The 12,704-nt window shown below is 49.2% G+C and overlaps 1 protein-coding gene across 2 annotated transcripts in view; it reads right to left on the bottom strand.

The window, feature by feature from the left end:
* PI4KA (phosphatidylinositol 4-kinase alpha) overlaps positions 1 to 12,704 on the bottom strand; it is a 614,454-nt gene that overhangs the window by 370,010 nt on the left and 231,740 nt on the right. For both annotated transcript variants that reach the window (XM_086942716.1, XM_086942717.1), the window contains exon 16: positions 122 to 305. In XM_086942716.1, coding sequence (XP_086798842.1) covers positions 122 to 305 — 184 coding nt within the window. The remainder of the gene's footprint in view (positions 1 to 121; positions 306 to 12,704) is intronic.

The following is a 12,704-nucleotide window of genomic DNA, read 5'->3' as shown; positions in this document are numbered from 1 at the left end:
ACGGATTATAAGATTAATTTGCCCCTCGGGCACTCTAGAATTGTTCTGTGCCTCTTTAAACATTTGCACCTAGTGCACTTGCATGGCCTGATCTGCTTACAACCTTCTCTTTCTCACTTACATTTCCAGTGATGACCATGCAGCCCAGCTGGTCAATGATGAGGACGTCCAGAGGCGACGGGGGCTGGCAGAACTTCTGTTGCAGGATCTGAAGTATAGGCTCCATCACTTTTGGGGTGTCCCTTAATGCCACAGCGATGTGCCCAAGTGCCCGGATTGTGTGATCTGGAATCAAATGGGCATCCCTGTAAAAATCAAAACACATCTTATAAGATAAAATCTGAATTGTGAATATAAATAGTACACTCATACCAAGACTGGAGATAGTCAATGGTTATATTTTGCAGTGGGGATAGTCGCACTCCTAAAGTCTATTCCAATAAAGGATTTTGGTCAAGTAGTCTCTCTAATCCTACATTGATCTGGAGTTAAATCTAGAACGTTGATTTATGTTCTAATTCAGCATGCCAGCTGCCATGACTTATCTCCCTGTCAATTTCATTTATTTTTGAGCAGAAATACATTTCAGATTATGGTTGTGTCGAGTTTACAATGGGAAACCATCAGCTGTTAATTTATTGCAAATATCAAAACAAAGTAAATTTGTATTACAGTTGGGGTCTAGTGGCACAGTCATTTAATGTGGGAGAATCACTACACTGGTGTAGGATGAAGATGGCAGAGAAGTTAAAGAAGAGGCATGAGGAAATCCAGTAAGCTATTGTAAACATTCAAGCCACCTGCAAAATCGCAGTAATGCAAAGACAAATAGAGGAAAAACTACAATGCAGCAGGGTGCATTAACCCACAGTGTGAGCTGTGCACACTGATCTGCCTATGCAAATCAATACATAGACATCTTTGAACTATGAGCTTTCAAGCAATAAGAGCAGCAATAACAGGGGTATGAATACTTCCCACAAATGCTCGTGGCTAGTGTTTCTATCAACCTTTAAGCTTTCTGAAAGATGGTTAAGTTATCAGCTAAAAGCTCAAGAATATTTGAGAAAAATTTAGATTTTTGAGGATTGTGTTTACAACGATAGAGCAATTAAGCACAGGGCATTTTGGTACAGAATCTGGCCCCATTTCGGATATATCCTTTGATAGGCTTCAGTGACACAAGTTTGTTAATGCGGACTCCTTACTTTGGGAATAACTTAAATAAGAGTGGGAAGCTGGCTCTGTATATACTATATCAAAGTAAGGTATGGTGTGCCCAGAGTCCAAGAGATCCCCAGAGGTATAGCAGAGGCTAAAGTACATAATACCTTGCTTGTTTTGTGGAAGTGTGGTTGAGCAGGCGGGCTATCAGGGGAAACATCCTTTACAACACAACTTTTACCACGCAGTGCCTTTACGACGCAACTTTTACAACGCAAACCATTACAACGCATTGCGCTGGGGGGCGCTCTAGGATAGGGAATAGATTTAATTTACTATCCAACACCTTCCCTACTATCCACGGGGACTGGAGTTGGAATTGTAAATTAAACTATTCACTATCCAGTGCCCCAAAGCACTATGCGTTGTAAAGGCATGCGTTGTAAAAACCACGTTGTAAAGGCATGCGTGGTAAAAGCATGCGTTGTAACATCATACATCCGCTTATCGGAGGGTAGTGTTAAGCATTTGTTGTACACACTCAGGCAAGACATGATATCACACAGTCAAAGACTCAAATAAGACCATTGTTTTGCATAGAAAGCTATTTTGTTGTTTTATTTCTAGAACAAGGATTTACTTAGTAGCAGGTAAATTGAACTCTTCATACTATGTTACTTTTTAGAATACAGTGACCACTGGATTTGTAGGAACATTCAGATTACTTTTGCAGTTGAGAAAATGATTTGTAAACAGTTCAAAAGCACTTGAAATTACTTTTGGATTACTTCGAGAATACTTTCCTAGTTCAGCATGAAACACACTCCTAACAGTTCAACCAACAAAGGACATTAGGAAAAAAATTTAACATTTGTGAAGGCACTAAGTTACTTTTTGCTGCAGTACAAAACAGTACAACACTTAAGAATAATTTTCAGAGAAAACCCACCATTCAGTACAATGGTGAAAAACGAAATGTTAAGTTTGCAGATAAGTAAACGGTTTCAGAGTTGGAGTTTTGGAGGGTAGAACCAAGGTTCCCCTAGATTCAGGTTGGCACTCAAAAGACACCATCAGTGTCACAAGGGCGGCTGGGTGCAGAGTGCTGGGTGCCAATGTTAGCCAACAGGGCTAGCGGGCACCTCAGTTGTGGGCTGCTCACGGGCAGGCCACTCGGTCTTGAGAGCCAAGCTCTTAAGGTTAAAGTAAGGGCAACGGGGGTCCAGGCTGGCACCAAGTCCACACCGCCAGCGGCACATGAGCGGCCGGGTGCAGGGTACTCAGGAGGTGTTGGGAGCCCAATGATTTTCAATGGAGGACGGTGGTCACGGAGAAGGACTGCCGGCTGAAGCCAGCAGACTGGATGAAGGGAAACAACAACAGGAGGATGAAGATGTCGAGTTGCTGGACACAGTCCGTTGGGCACGTCAGGTCTCGAGAGCAGCGGGTACAGTGGTGTCCTTTCATGTCAGGTTCTTGTCTCTGGTTCCGGTGGGGGGGACACTTCAGTATGAGGCTGCAGGCATCAAGGAGAAGGTCGGTGGAGGTTGCCCAATGCTGGAACACTGGTTAGGATCTCCAGAGGGGGCTCGCTAGGGTGTTGGGCCACTCGGGCCGAGGGGTGAAGACTCACGGATCCAGCTGGTTCTGGAGTCCTGGCTTAGGGTGGTATTGGACAAATGCGGTGTCCACAGGAGATCAGAGTTCCTTAGTAAGGCAGGACAGGTCCTCGGGGTTCTTGGAGGCTGCCGGCTGCAGGACAAACTGGGTTAAAATCTGAAGGGGCAAGGTTCAGGGGCGTACTGGGGTGTGCAGGTTGGGATCAATGGGTCCTTTCTCCGGGGAGTCTACACCCCCTAGTATGCCACCCTCTAGTGGAAGGGGGGCATAGGCCTTTTTCTGATTGGAGGGGCCCCTCCAGATGGCGGGACTGAGAGGTGGCCTTCGCTTTGCCTCCCCATTTGATGTTTGGGATTGGCAAAGGTGGGCACATTGTGGTTCCTGGTTAGGTTTTACCCCCAGTTCTCGTGCGCAAAACGGGGGTCAGAACCAGTGGGAGCCAGTTGCTGATATAATCAAAAGACTGGAGGCAGGTAACAAAGGTAGTAGGCATTAGACACTCCCACTTGGAGGGCACTGCTCATCCTGGGAGAGGAATCATGACACCTCTGCCCAAGATGTGCTTTGTTTCCAGACCCAGCGAGTAGAGACTCTCTACCCAGGAGTTCAGAAACCTGTCTGGTGGTGGCAAATGACTGGGAGCCAGTCAGAAACCACACCAGATATGACTGTTTTCGGGGGGCATCTCTTAGATGCCCTCTGACTGCATTTTTCATTCAATCACACACTGGCATCAGTGTGGGTTTAATGTGCTACCAACCTTCCCAGACTTCAGTAAAACTATCATGAAGCTGTGGAGTTTGTTTTAACAAACTCCCAGCCCATGCATTCAAAATGGCTTAATTGCACTTACAATGTCTGTGAATGGCACATACGCTGTAGGGGCATATTGCTCTTACAGCTATGCCCTCACCAGAGTATGGTGCACCCTGCCTTTAGGGCTCTAAGGCCTGCTAGAGAAGTGACTTACCAATGCCACAGGCAGTGTTGCTGGGCATGGCACACAGGGATGTGGTCTGGAAAATCTTACAGCGAGTAAGAATAACCCGGGGTACTCTTGGGCACAATCTGTGCTATGTAACAGTAAACACAAGTCATCCAAAGTAGAATTAATTCTTTACTCCATAAGAGTTAACAATTTCTTCAACAATTTCAAAATGTTGTCATCATATTCAATTCATATGACAAAATCAAACACGTATATTCCATAGTTAGTTCTCCATAGACGGTATGTCAATTAACATCCACATTGTTTTAAATCCCCAATGCATTTCGCACAAAGGCGCGCTTCTTCAGGGGGTCTGCAAGTAAAATGAAATGAGGAATATATGTAATCATACTGATGCCCAGGAGCAGTGTATGGTGCACCCTGCCTTTAGGGCTATAAGGCCTGCTAGAGAAGTGACTTACCCATGCCTCAGGCAGTGTTGGTGGGCATGGCACACAGTGATGTGGGCCATGTCGACTCTAATGTATTCTGCACCAAAACACCCAGTCTGAATTGACAGGGTGGGGATTTTAAGGTGAGGGGTCTCTGAGGGTGGCATAATAAATGATGCAGGCCTCCAAAGCTCTCTTTGGTCAAAGGCCCTTGGTACCAGGGGTACCTTTTACAAAGGACTTAAATGTGTCCCCAGAGATGTGCCAATTGCGGGTACAAAGGCACTGTTTTAGGAAAGAACACAGGTGCTGGGGCAAGATTAGCAGAATCCCAGCACACACTCAGTCAAGTTGGCATCAAGTATCTGGCAAAAAGTTAGAGGGTAACCATGCAAAAAGGGGCACTTTCCTACAATGAGGAAACCTCAAAATCACTTATCTATGACAACACAGCCTCATTTTTTATGTTCAGCTGCATCTGTATGAACAACAAATTCCTTTCTGAAGTCAGGTGTCTTCAGGACAGGAGATTTCTTGAGGGTATTGAAAGCCTTTTCTGGTTTGTGTCTTAGAAGTAAGTTCAGTTAGTGGTGCCACTATGGTACAATAACCCTTCACAAATCTCCTGAAGTATCCAGTCAGCCCAAGAAAGGCGTTGACTTGGGTTTAAGCCTCAGTAGTCTGGATATTGGGTTGAGGACGCTGTATATGGCATACACCAACTTGGTGGCCCAGGTACATAACAGAGCCTTGCTCTATCTGCCTCTTACTGGCCTTGAGAGTCAGACCTGCCTGCAGCAGGGCTTGAAGCGATTCTTTGAGGTTGTCCAGGTGATCCTCCTAGGTGGAACAAAATAAAGCCATATCATCAAGGTAAGCTGTACTGAAATTCTCCAGATCTAAAATTAATAGATTCACCAACCTCTGGAAGGTGCCTGGTGTTTTTTCAAAACAAAGGGCTTCACTTTAAATTGAGTGTGGCCTTCAGGTGTGGAAAAACCAGCTCCTGGTGTGAGGGCTATCTGCCAATAACTTGATGTCACGCCAAACGGTACTCGGATATTGTGCTTCCCCAACCTATCAATGAGGTCATCAGCTCTTGGTATGGAGTGGGCATCGGTCTTAGTGACTGCACTGAGGAATCTGTAGTGCACAAAGAACCTCATCTCAGGCTTCCTTCCTTTGAGATTGGACTTGGGAACCAGTACTACTGGAGGGGTCAGTCACTCCCAATTCCAAGATCTTGGCAACCTCAGCCTTGATGCTGACCTTGCACCTGGTCAGATAACCTGTATATTTTGCTCGTGACAGACAAGCTGTCCCAGTGTCCACATGATAAGTACACCATATTGTCAGACCTGGGGTCAGAGAGAACATTCCAACAAACTGCCTCAATAACTGATGGAAGGCCATTTGTTGTTCTGTAAGGGTGGATGAGACATCTACTCCTTCCACATTTCCATCTTGGGCTTTGGAGCATACGAAGTCTCTTCCATCATTCACCCTCAGCATGGTGATGTCTGCCCTGTTGCAGTGATACTTGAGCCTATTACACATGGAAGAGCCTGTGAGGGTTCCTGGGTTAGCCAAGTCTACCAAGTAGGTGACTTCCACTTTCTACTTTAAGATGGTCCAATCTACTTGTCCTGCAGTGCTCAGGGTGCCACAGGCTTCAAGACCCACACCAATTGTCCAAGCTGGTACACTATGGAGGACTTCTGGTCATACCCTCTGGCTAGCCAACACGTTCTTATTAGCTTTTATAATGTACTCAGCCATCCTGGAGTGAAGGCTAAGCACATAATCCACCATGTCCTGCTCTGGTACCTTGAGGGGTTTCTTCCCACCATCTCAAACCAAGCTTAGTGGACCTCTTACAGGGTGGCCCCTAAGCATCTCAAAGGTACTAAAGCGATCTTTTTTCTGGGGGACCACCCGTTAGGCGAAAAGCAGGCATGGGAGAAAAACATTCCATCTCCTCCTGAGCTTCTCAGGTAATTCCAGGATTATGTCTTTCATGGTCTTGTTGAACCTTTCAATTAGACCATTGCCTGGAGAGCGACCCTTGACCCCACCAGGTAGGTCGCTCCCCCTCCGCACAGCACTGCCCTGCTGGACAACCTCGCCAACCTGGGACTCAAGCAACTGGTGACAACCCCCACCCACCACGCCGGACACACACTCGACCCCGTCTTCGCATCCAGCAAGGACATCGCCTTCAGCCACGCCACCGGACTCCACTGGACGGACCACAGCTGCGTCCACTTCAGCTTCGCAAGGACCACGATCCACCACCACCAGCAACAGGTTGCACGCAGGAACTGGAACAAGATCACAGCCGACCAGCTTGCGTCCTCCCTGAGCATGAACCCTCCCACCAGCACAACGAACCCTAGCCAGGCGGCCACCAACCTCACGAAGTGGATCAGCGACTGCGCAGACGAGCTCGCCCCCTGAGGACCCCGCCTAGCAGACCCGGCAGCAAGAAAGCCCCATGGTTCACCGACGACCTCAAGAGCTCCAAGAAGAACTGCCGAGCCCTCGAGAGAACCTGGCGCAGAGTCCCAACTCCGGACAACATGACTGCCCTCAAGCTCGCCACCCGAAAACACCACCAACTCATCCGCGCCACCAAGAAAACTGCATTCAAGGAACGACTGGACAACAACGCACACAACAGCAAAGAACTCTTCAACATCGTCAAAGAGCTCTCCAACCCCAACGCTGGAAACAACGACATCACCCCTTCGCAAGACCTCTGCAACTCCCTCGCCTCCTTCTTCCACAACAAGATCACGGACATACACAACAGCTTCAGCACCCAACCGACGAACGCCACGACCGAACCACCGCCCCCCACCACCACCCTCCGCGCCTGGACTCCGATCAGCACCGAAGACACCGTCCGCACAATGAACTCCATCCACTCCGGATCTCCGACCGACCCCTGCCCTCACCACGTTTTCAACAAGGCCGACGCTGTCATCGCATCCCACCTGCGGGACATCATCAACACCTCCTTCGTTACCGCTACCTTCCCGGAGAGCTGGAAACACGCCGAACTCAGCGCTCTACTCAAGAAACCATCGGCTGACCCCACCGACCTCAAGAACTACCGCCCCATCTCGCTGCTCCCGTTTCCTGCAAAAGTCATCGAGAAGACCGTCAACAAGCAGCTGGCCGCCTTCCTCGAGACGAGCGGATCCCTCGACCCCTCGCAGTCTGGCTTCCGGGCCAACCACAGCACCGAGGCCGCCCTGATCGCAGTCACCAATGACATCCGAGCGCTGCCCGACAACGGAGAAACAGCGGCCCTCATCCTCCTAGACCTCTCCGCGGCCTTCGACACTGTCTGCCATCGTACCCTAGTACAACGCCTCAGCAACGTCGGAGTCCAGGAGAAGGCACTGGAGTGGATCACCTCCTTCCTCGCCGGGAGGACACAGAGAGTCCGCCTCCCCCCGTTCAGATCTGAAGCCACCGAAGTCATCTGCGGCGTCCCTCAGGGTTCCTCGCTCAGCCCAACCCTCTTCAACATCTACATGAGCCCACTCGCAGACATCGCACACCAGCACAACCTCAACATCATCTCCTACGCCGACGACACCCAGCTGATCCTCTCCCTTACCAACGACCCCGCCACCGCCAGAGCCAACCTTCACGAAGGGATGAAAGAGGTAGCCAAATGGATGAAGAACAGCCGCCTGAAACTGAACTCGGACAAGACGGAAGTCCTCATAGTGGGATCCTCACCCTCCGCCTGGGACGACTCCTGGTGGCCCCCCGCCTTAGGCAGCGCACCCAAACCAACAGACCACGCACGAAACCTGGGCTTCATCCTGGACTCCTCCCTCTCCATGACCAGACAAGTCAACGCCGTCTCCTCGTCGTGCTTCAACATCCTGCGCATGCTACGCAACATCCTGCGCATGCTACGCAACATCTTCCGGTGGATCCCCACCGAGACCAGGAAGACGGTCACCCAGGCCCTCGTCACCAGCCGTCTGGACTACGGCAACACCCTCTACGCCGGACCCACCGCCAAACTCCAGAAGAGACTCCAGCGGATCCAGAACGCCTCAGCACGACTCATCCTGGACATCCCCCGTCGCAGCCACATCTCCGGACACCTGAGAGATCTGCACTGGCTCCCGGTCAACAAAAGAATCACCTTCCGTCTCCTCACCCACGCACACAAAGCCCTACACAGCCAAGGCCCAGGATACCTCAACAGCCGCCTCAACTTCTACGCTCCCAAACGCCAGCTTCGCTCGACCAGCCACGCCCTCGCCGCCGTCCCCCGCATCCGTAGAACCACCACAGGGGGACGGTCCTTCTCCTACCTCGCCGCCAAGACTTGGAACTCCCTCCCCACCCACCTTCGCCTGACCCAGGACCACCTCGCCTTCAGGAAGCAACTCAAGACCTGGCTGTTCGAGCAGTAACAGCCCCCCCCCCCCCCCCCAGCGCCTTGAGACCCTCTGGGTAAGTAGTGCGCTATATAAATTCGAGGATTGTTTGATTGATTGATTGTCTCCCTGCCCCAGCTGCCACTGCTGAGGAAGTTCGAGGCCCTCCACCACCCGCAGGCTACCACCTGCGCCTCATCCCTGGTGGCCAGTGGTAGGCCGTAGGTAGGTTTGTTCATCCTCCGCTTTATTGCTTTTATTGTATTGCCTGTATTTTCATTGTTGTGTCTGTGACTGCTGTTGTCTGTCTTCCCCCGCTGCCTTTACGTGGTCTGTGCCCCTTTTTCTTCCCTCTGTTCCCCTCGCTGTCCCAGTGCTCTCTCTGCCCGGTCTTTCCTTCTGTACCCCTCGCTGCCCCATGTCTCTGCCCGGTTTTCCCTTCTGTTCCCCTGGCTGCCCCCGTGCCTCTCTGCCCGTTCTGCCTTCTGTTCTTAGCTGCCCCTGTATGTCTGTATTTTGCCTCTGTACCACTTGTTTTTCCTGTATTTCTGTGCCCTTTTTGCCTTCTGTGCCACTCGTTTTCCCTTCGTTTTTGTGCCCGTCTGCCTTCTGTAAAACTCTTTTTTCCCTCGTTTTTGTGCCCCATTTGCCTTCTGTTCCACTCGTTTTTTGTGCCCTTCTGCCCTCTGTTCAAATCGATTTTTGTGCCCTTCTGCCCTATGTGCCACTCGTTTTTCCCTCGTTTTTGTGCCCCTTTTGCCTTCTGTTCCACTTGTTTTTTGTGCCCTTTTGCGCCACTCGTTTTTCCCTTGTATTTGTGCCTCTTTTGCCTTTTGGTCCACTCGTTTTTTGTGCCCTTCTGCCCTCTGTTCCACTCGTTTTTTGTGCCCTTCTGCTCTCCGTGCCATTCGTCTTTTTGTGCCCTCTGTGCCACCCGTTTTTCCCTCGTTTCTGTACCCCTTTAACCTTCTGTTCCATCCGTTTTTTGTGCCCTTCTGCCCTCTGTGCCACTCGTTTTTCACTCGTTTTTGTGCCCCTTTTGCCTTCTGTTCCACTCGTTTAATGTGCCCCTCTGCCCTCTGTTCCACTCGTTTTTTTTGTACCCTTCTGGCCTCTGTGCCACCCGTTTTTCCCTTATATCTGTGCCCCTTTTACATTCTTAGAAGCAAGTTGCCGCCACCCTTCTGAGTGGAGCAACATCGTGCTCCCTAACACCCCCGTTGGGCCGTAGCTCCTGTACAACGAGTCTCCAATACGCCCAGTACAGGACTGCTAGGGCCCCACACCAGGCTACCTTCAAAAGTCTTAGAGCCTGTCTTTAGTTGTGCACCACATTTCACATAGGTCCTGAGGAAGTGCCACCCGATTCCTTTGGAACAACTAGGCACAAAACATGTCGACCATACCTTAGAGACTGACCGCTAGGAACATCACATTCTCACAGGGCGTCCACTTCATTTTTATTTAGGCAGGATCTACCCGAACCATTACATTTATTGAGAATAGGACTGACCCTGACCTATTTTAGATCACCCCTCATGTGCACACAACCTCCCACTGTCCCCACACCCGCACGCACTCTACGGCTTTTTCAAAAAAGATCTCCGACAAAGAGCCTTGGAAACAGTGAGCCTGTCAAGCATTGCAGCGCCGGCCCAACGAGGAGCAAGGCCCAATGATGAAGCATGTTACCTTTCAGGGTGTGTGAGGGCAACATGACAAAAGATTTGTCTTATCCCCTTCGTCTTCCATCCCCTCTCTAGGAACTGCACTCCCCTTGTTCAACATAGTCCCCAGAGAAATCAAGCACTGCTTGCTGGGGATGATTTGGTACAACAGAAAAAAACCTTAGTAGAAGATGCCTATTGTAGGGGCTTGTCCTTGCTAAGTGTAGTGTGGCTATCCATTGGATATCCCCTAGCATGCCATTGGTGGATGACTGGGTGAGAGATATGGATGAGTGGGTGGTGGCAAAAAGACACATGAGTAACTCTCAGAGAGACAATAAGTTAGCAGATGATTTACAGGCTTGGGCGGTGATGCTTGCTGAGCAGCATGAGCTGCCTGATGCTAGGCCCCGTAAAGAACAATTATGGATTGTGCATGAATGCTGCAGGGGTGATACATGGACTGGTTACCAGACGAGGAATGTGTGTGTAAGGGTACGGTGATAGACAGGGACAGCGTTGTTTGGAGGGCTCCAAACCTGTAATGTGCCAGGCGTGTGCCTGTGCTCTCGCTGTCTCTCCTTTGATGGCCACCGTGGTTATCCTATGCATCGTCCTATGCTGTTCTTGAGGTAGAGCACAGAGGGTGAGGGATATATTAATGTAATATGTTGTGTCATGGTTTACTTCAAATAAAAATAAAAATGCATCCCCCCCAAATTTTAAAAAGTAGGTTTTAATCTCTTCCAAATAAAGTGGTAAATCCAGAAACTTCTGCAGCCCTGTATATGACAATGGCAAAGGAATAACTCTCCTCTTTAGGAGGGGTTGTGATGTGATTGCAGGGCGAGGTGTCCAGGTCCCCAGAGTTCCGCAAATAAAAGACCTGAATCAGTATACTGAGGATCCAGGCGATTATTCACCTTCTTGTCATCCTCACAGTCAGACGTATCTGACAAGGAGCCACATTTGGCTTTCATATGGGTGACTATCACACTCCATGAAAGAGAGGACACAAGGGGTTCATCACCAAAGCAAGGTAGACTGGACCAGCTCCAAAAGGGGGCAGCGGCACAGACGTTGCATGTAGAAGTGCAACAAACATGATGATGGATGGATGAAATGCTTGAATTAATCTCAGCCACTGGCGTTCGCTCAGAGGCATCTACCAGTTCATTGTTTTTCACCCACCATGCCACTGTCGCCGGATGCGAATCAACATTGACCCTCATCCTCATAAGAGCAGCCCATCTCAAACTTCCTGTGGGACTGCTCCAGAAAAGAACTCATACACCACAAGCACTCATAGATCAGTTTCAGCCTTTTGAGCCTTGTCAGTAGGGTGTAGCTTGACTTTTATAGGTATGCCTATGGGGGCGTACTGAAAATCTGCAGCATAAAGGCTGCAACTTGGTGTCGTTTTTATTTTTGAACCCATTCCAGTCCTCCAAAGAATATGCTCCAAGTTCGGTGTAGGATTGGCTGGAGGCAGACTACCAGACCTGGCTTGGGAACAGAAACATCTGGGCGAAGCAAAGTCACGCTTGTATTTCTTAAGCTTTTTTCTAAAATCCTTGTTGTGTGACTTTGACCTACCTTAGGATGGTTACCTGGAGCCGTAACGGCTCTGTTTTTTTTTATGGGCCACTGACACGTACAACTTGCCCCCTCACTCCACCCCTTGATTGCTTGGCAGGAATAACAGAGCATTTATCACAGGATGTCTGAGTGTGCTTAGGCCCCAGGCAAAAGTGGTGTGGGGCTTGGAGAGACATTGTTTTACTACACATAGGACAAGGATTAAAACATGTTGGCGACAATCCTCCTTACTTTTCAGAAAACGTTGATTTTCTGTTTGATTTCAAACACTTTTCTTCATAGGAACAGAGCTCCGGATCTGCATCAAAAGGCTCAGAAAAAAGCAGCTGACAACTGTGCTGAGGGGTGTGCTAATACACGTCTCTGTGTCATGATAGCAAGAGGTGGAACTGGATCGCAACTACTGCCAATGGTGCCTCCTACTGGCACATAAGACTATTGGAAGCTTTTACGGAAGCAGTCTGGTGTGTGGAAGGATTGAAAAAGATGCAGAATCTTGAGTACAAGCACCTATCATACATTTTTTTCTACAGACAAGCAAAAATGCTTGGTTGTGCTTGCTTTTTATAATTTAAAAAATAAAGTATATACAAAATTGATGAATGGAACAATTGAATTAATCTCAGCCACTGGTAATTACTTGGGGCTGCGTTCCAGTCCATTGAATCTCTGCACACCATGCCACCTCAGTTTGTATCCAGCAATATGCTAATCAGTTTTGATCTTTCTCTAATGGGAAGATCCCAGCCAGAACTGACAGGCTAGGTCATCCCGGAACCAGAATACAAGCAACCTAGGACCGGTTTCACCCTAGTTAGGTATGGCTTAAGTCCAGTGACACAGTGAGCACCAGACCCATGTCTGG

This window comes from Lissotriton vulgaris, chromosome 11 (genome assembly GCF_964263255.1).
Source record: "Lissotriton vulgaris chromosome 11, aLisVul1.2, whole genome shotgun sequence".
In the NCBI taxonomy this organism is placed as follows: Eukaryota; Metazoa; Chordata; class Amphibia; order Caudata; family Salamandridae; genus Lissotriton; species Lissotriton vulgaris.
Note: the sequence above shows the minus strand (reverse complement) of the source record. Positions and strands in the feature narration are given on the sequence as shown.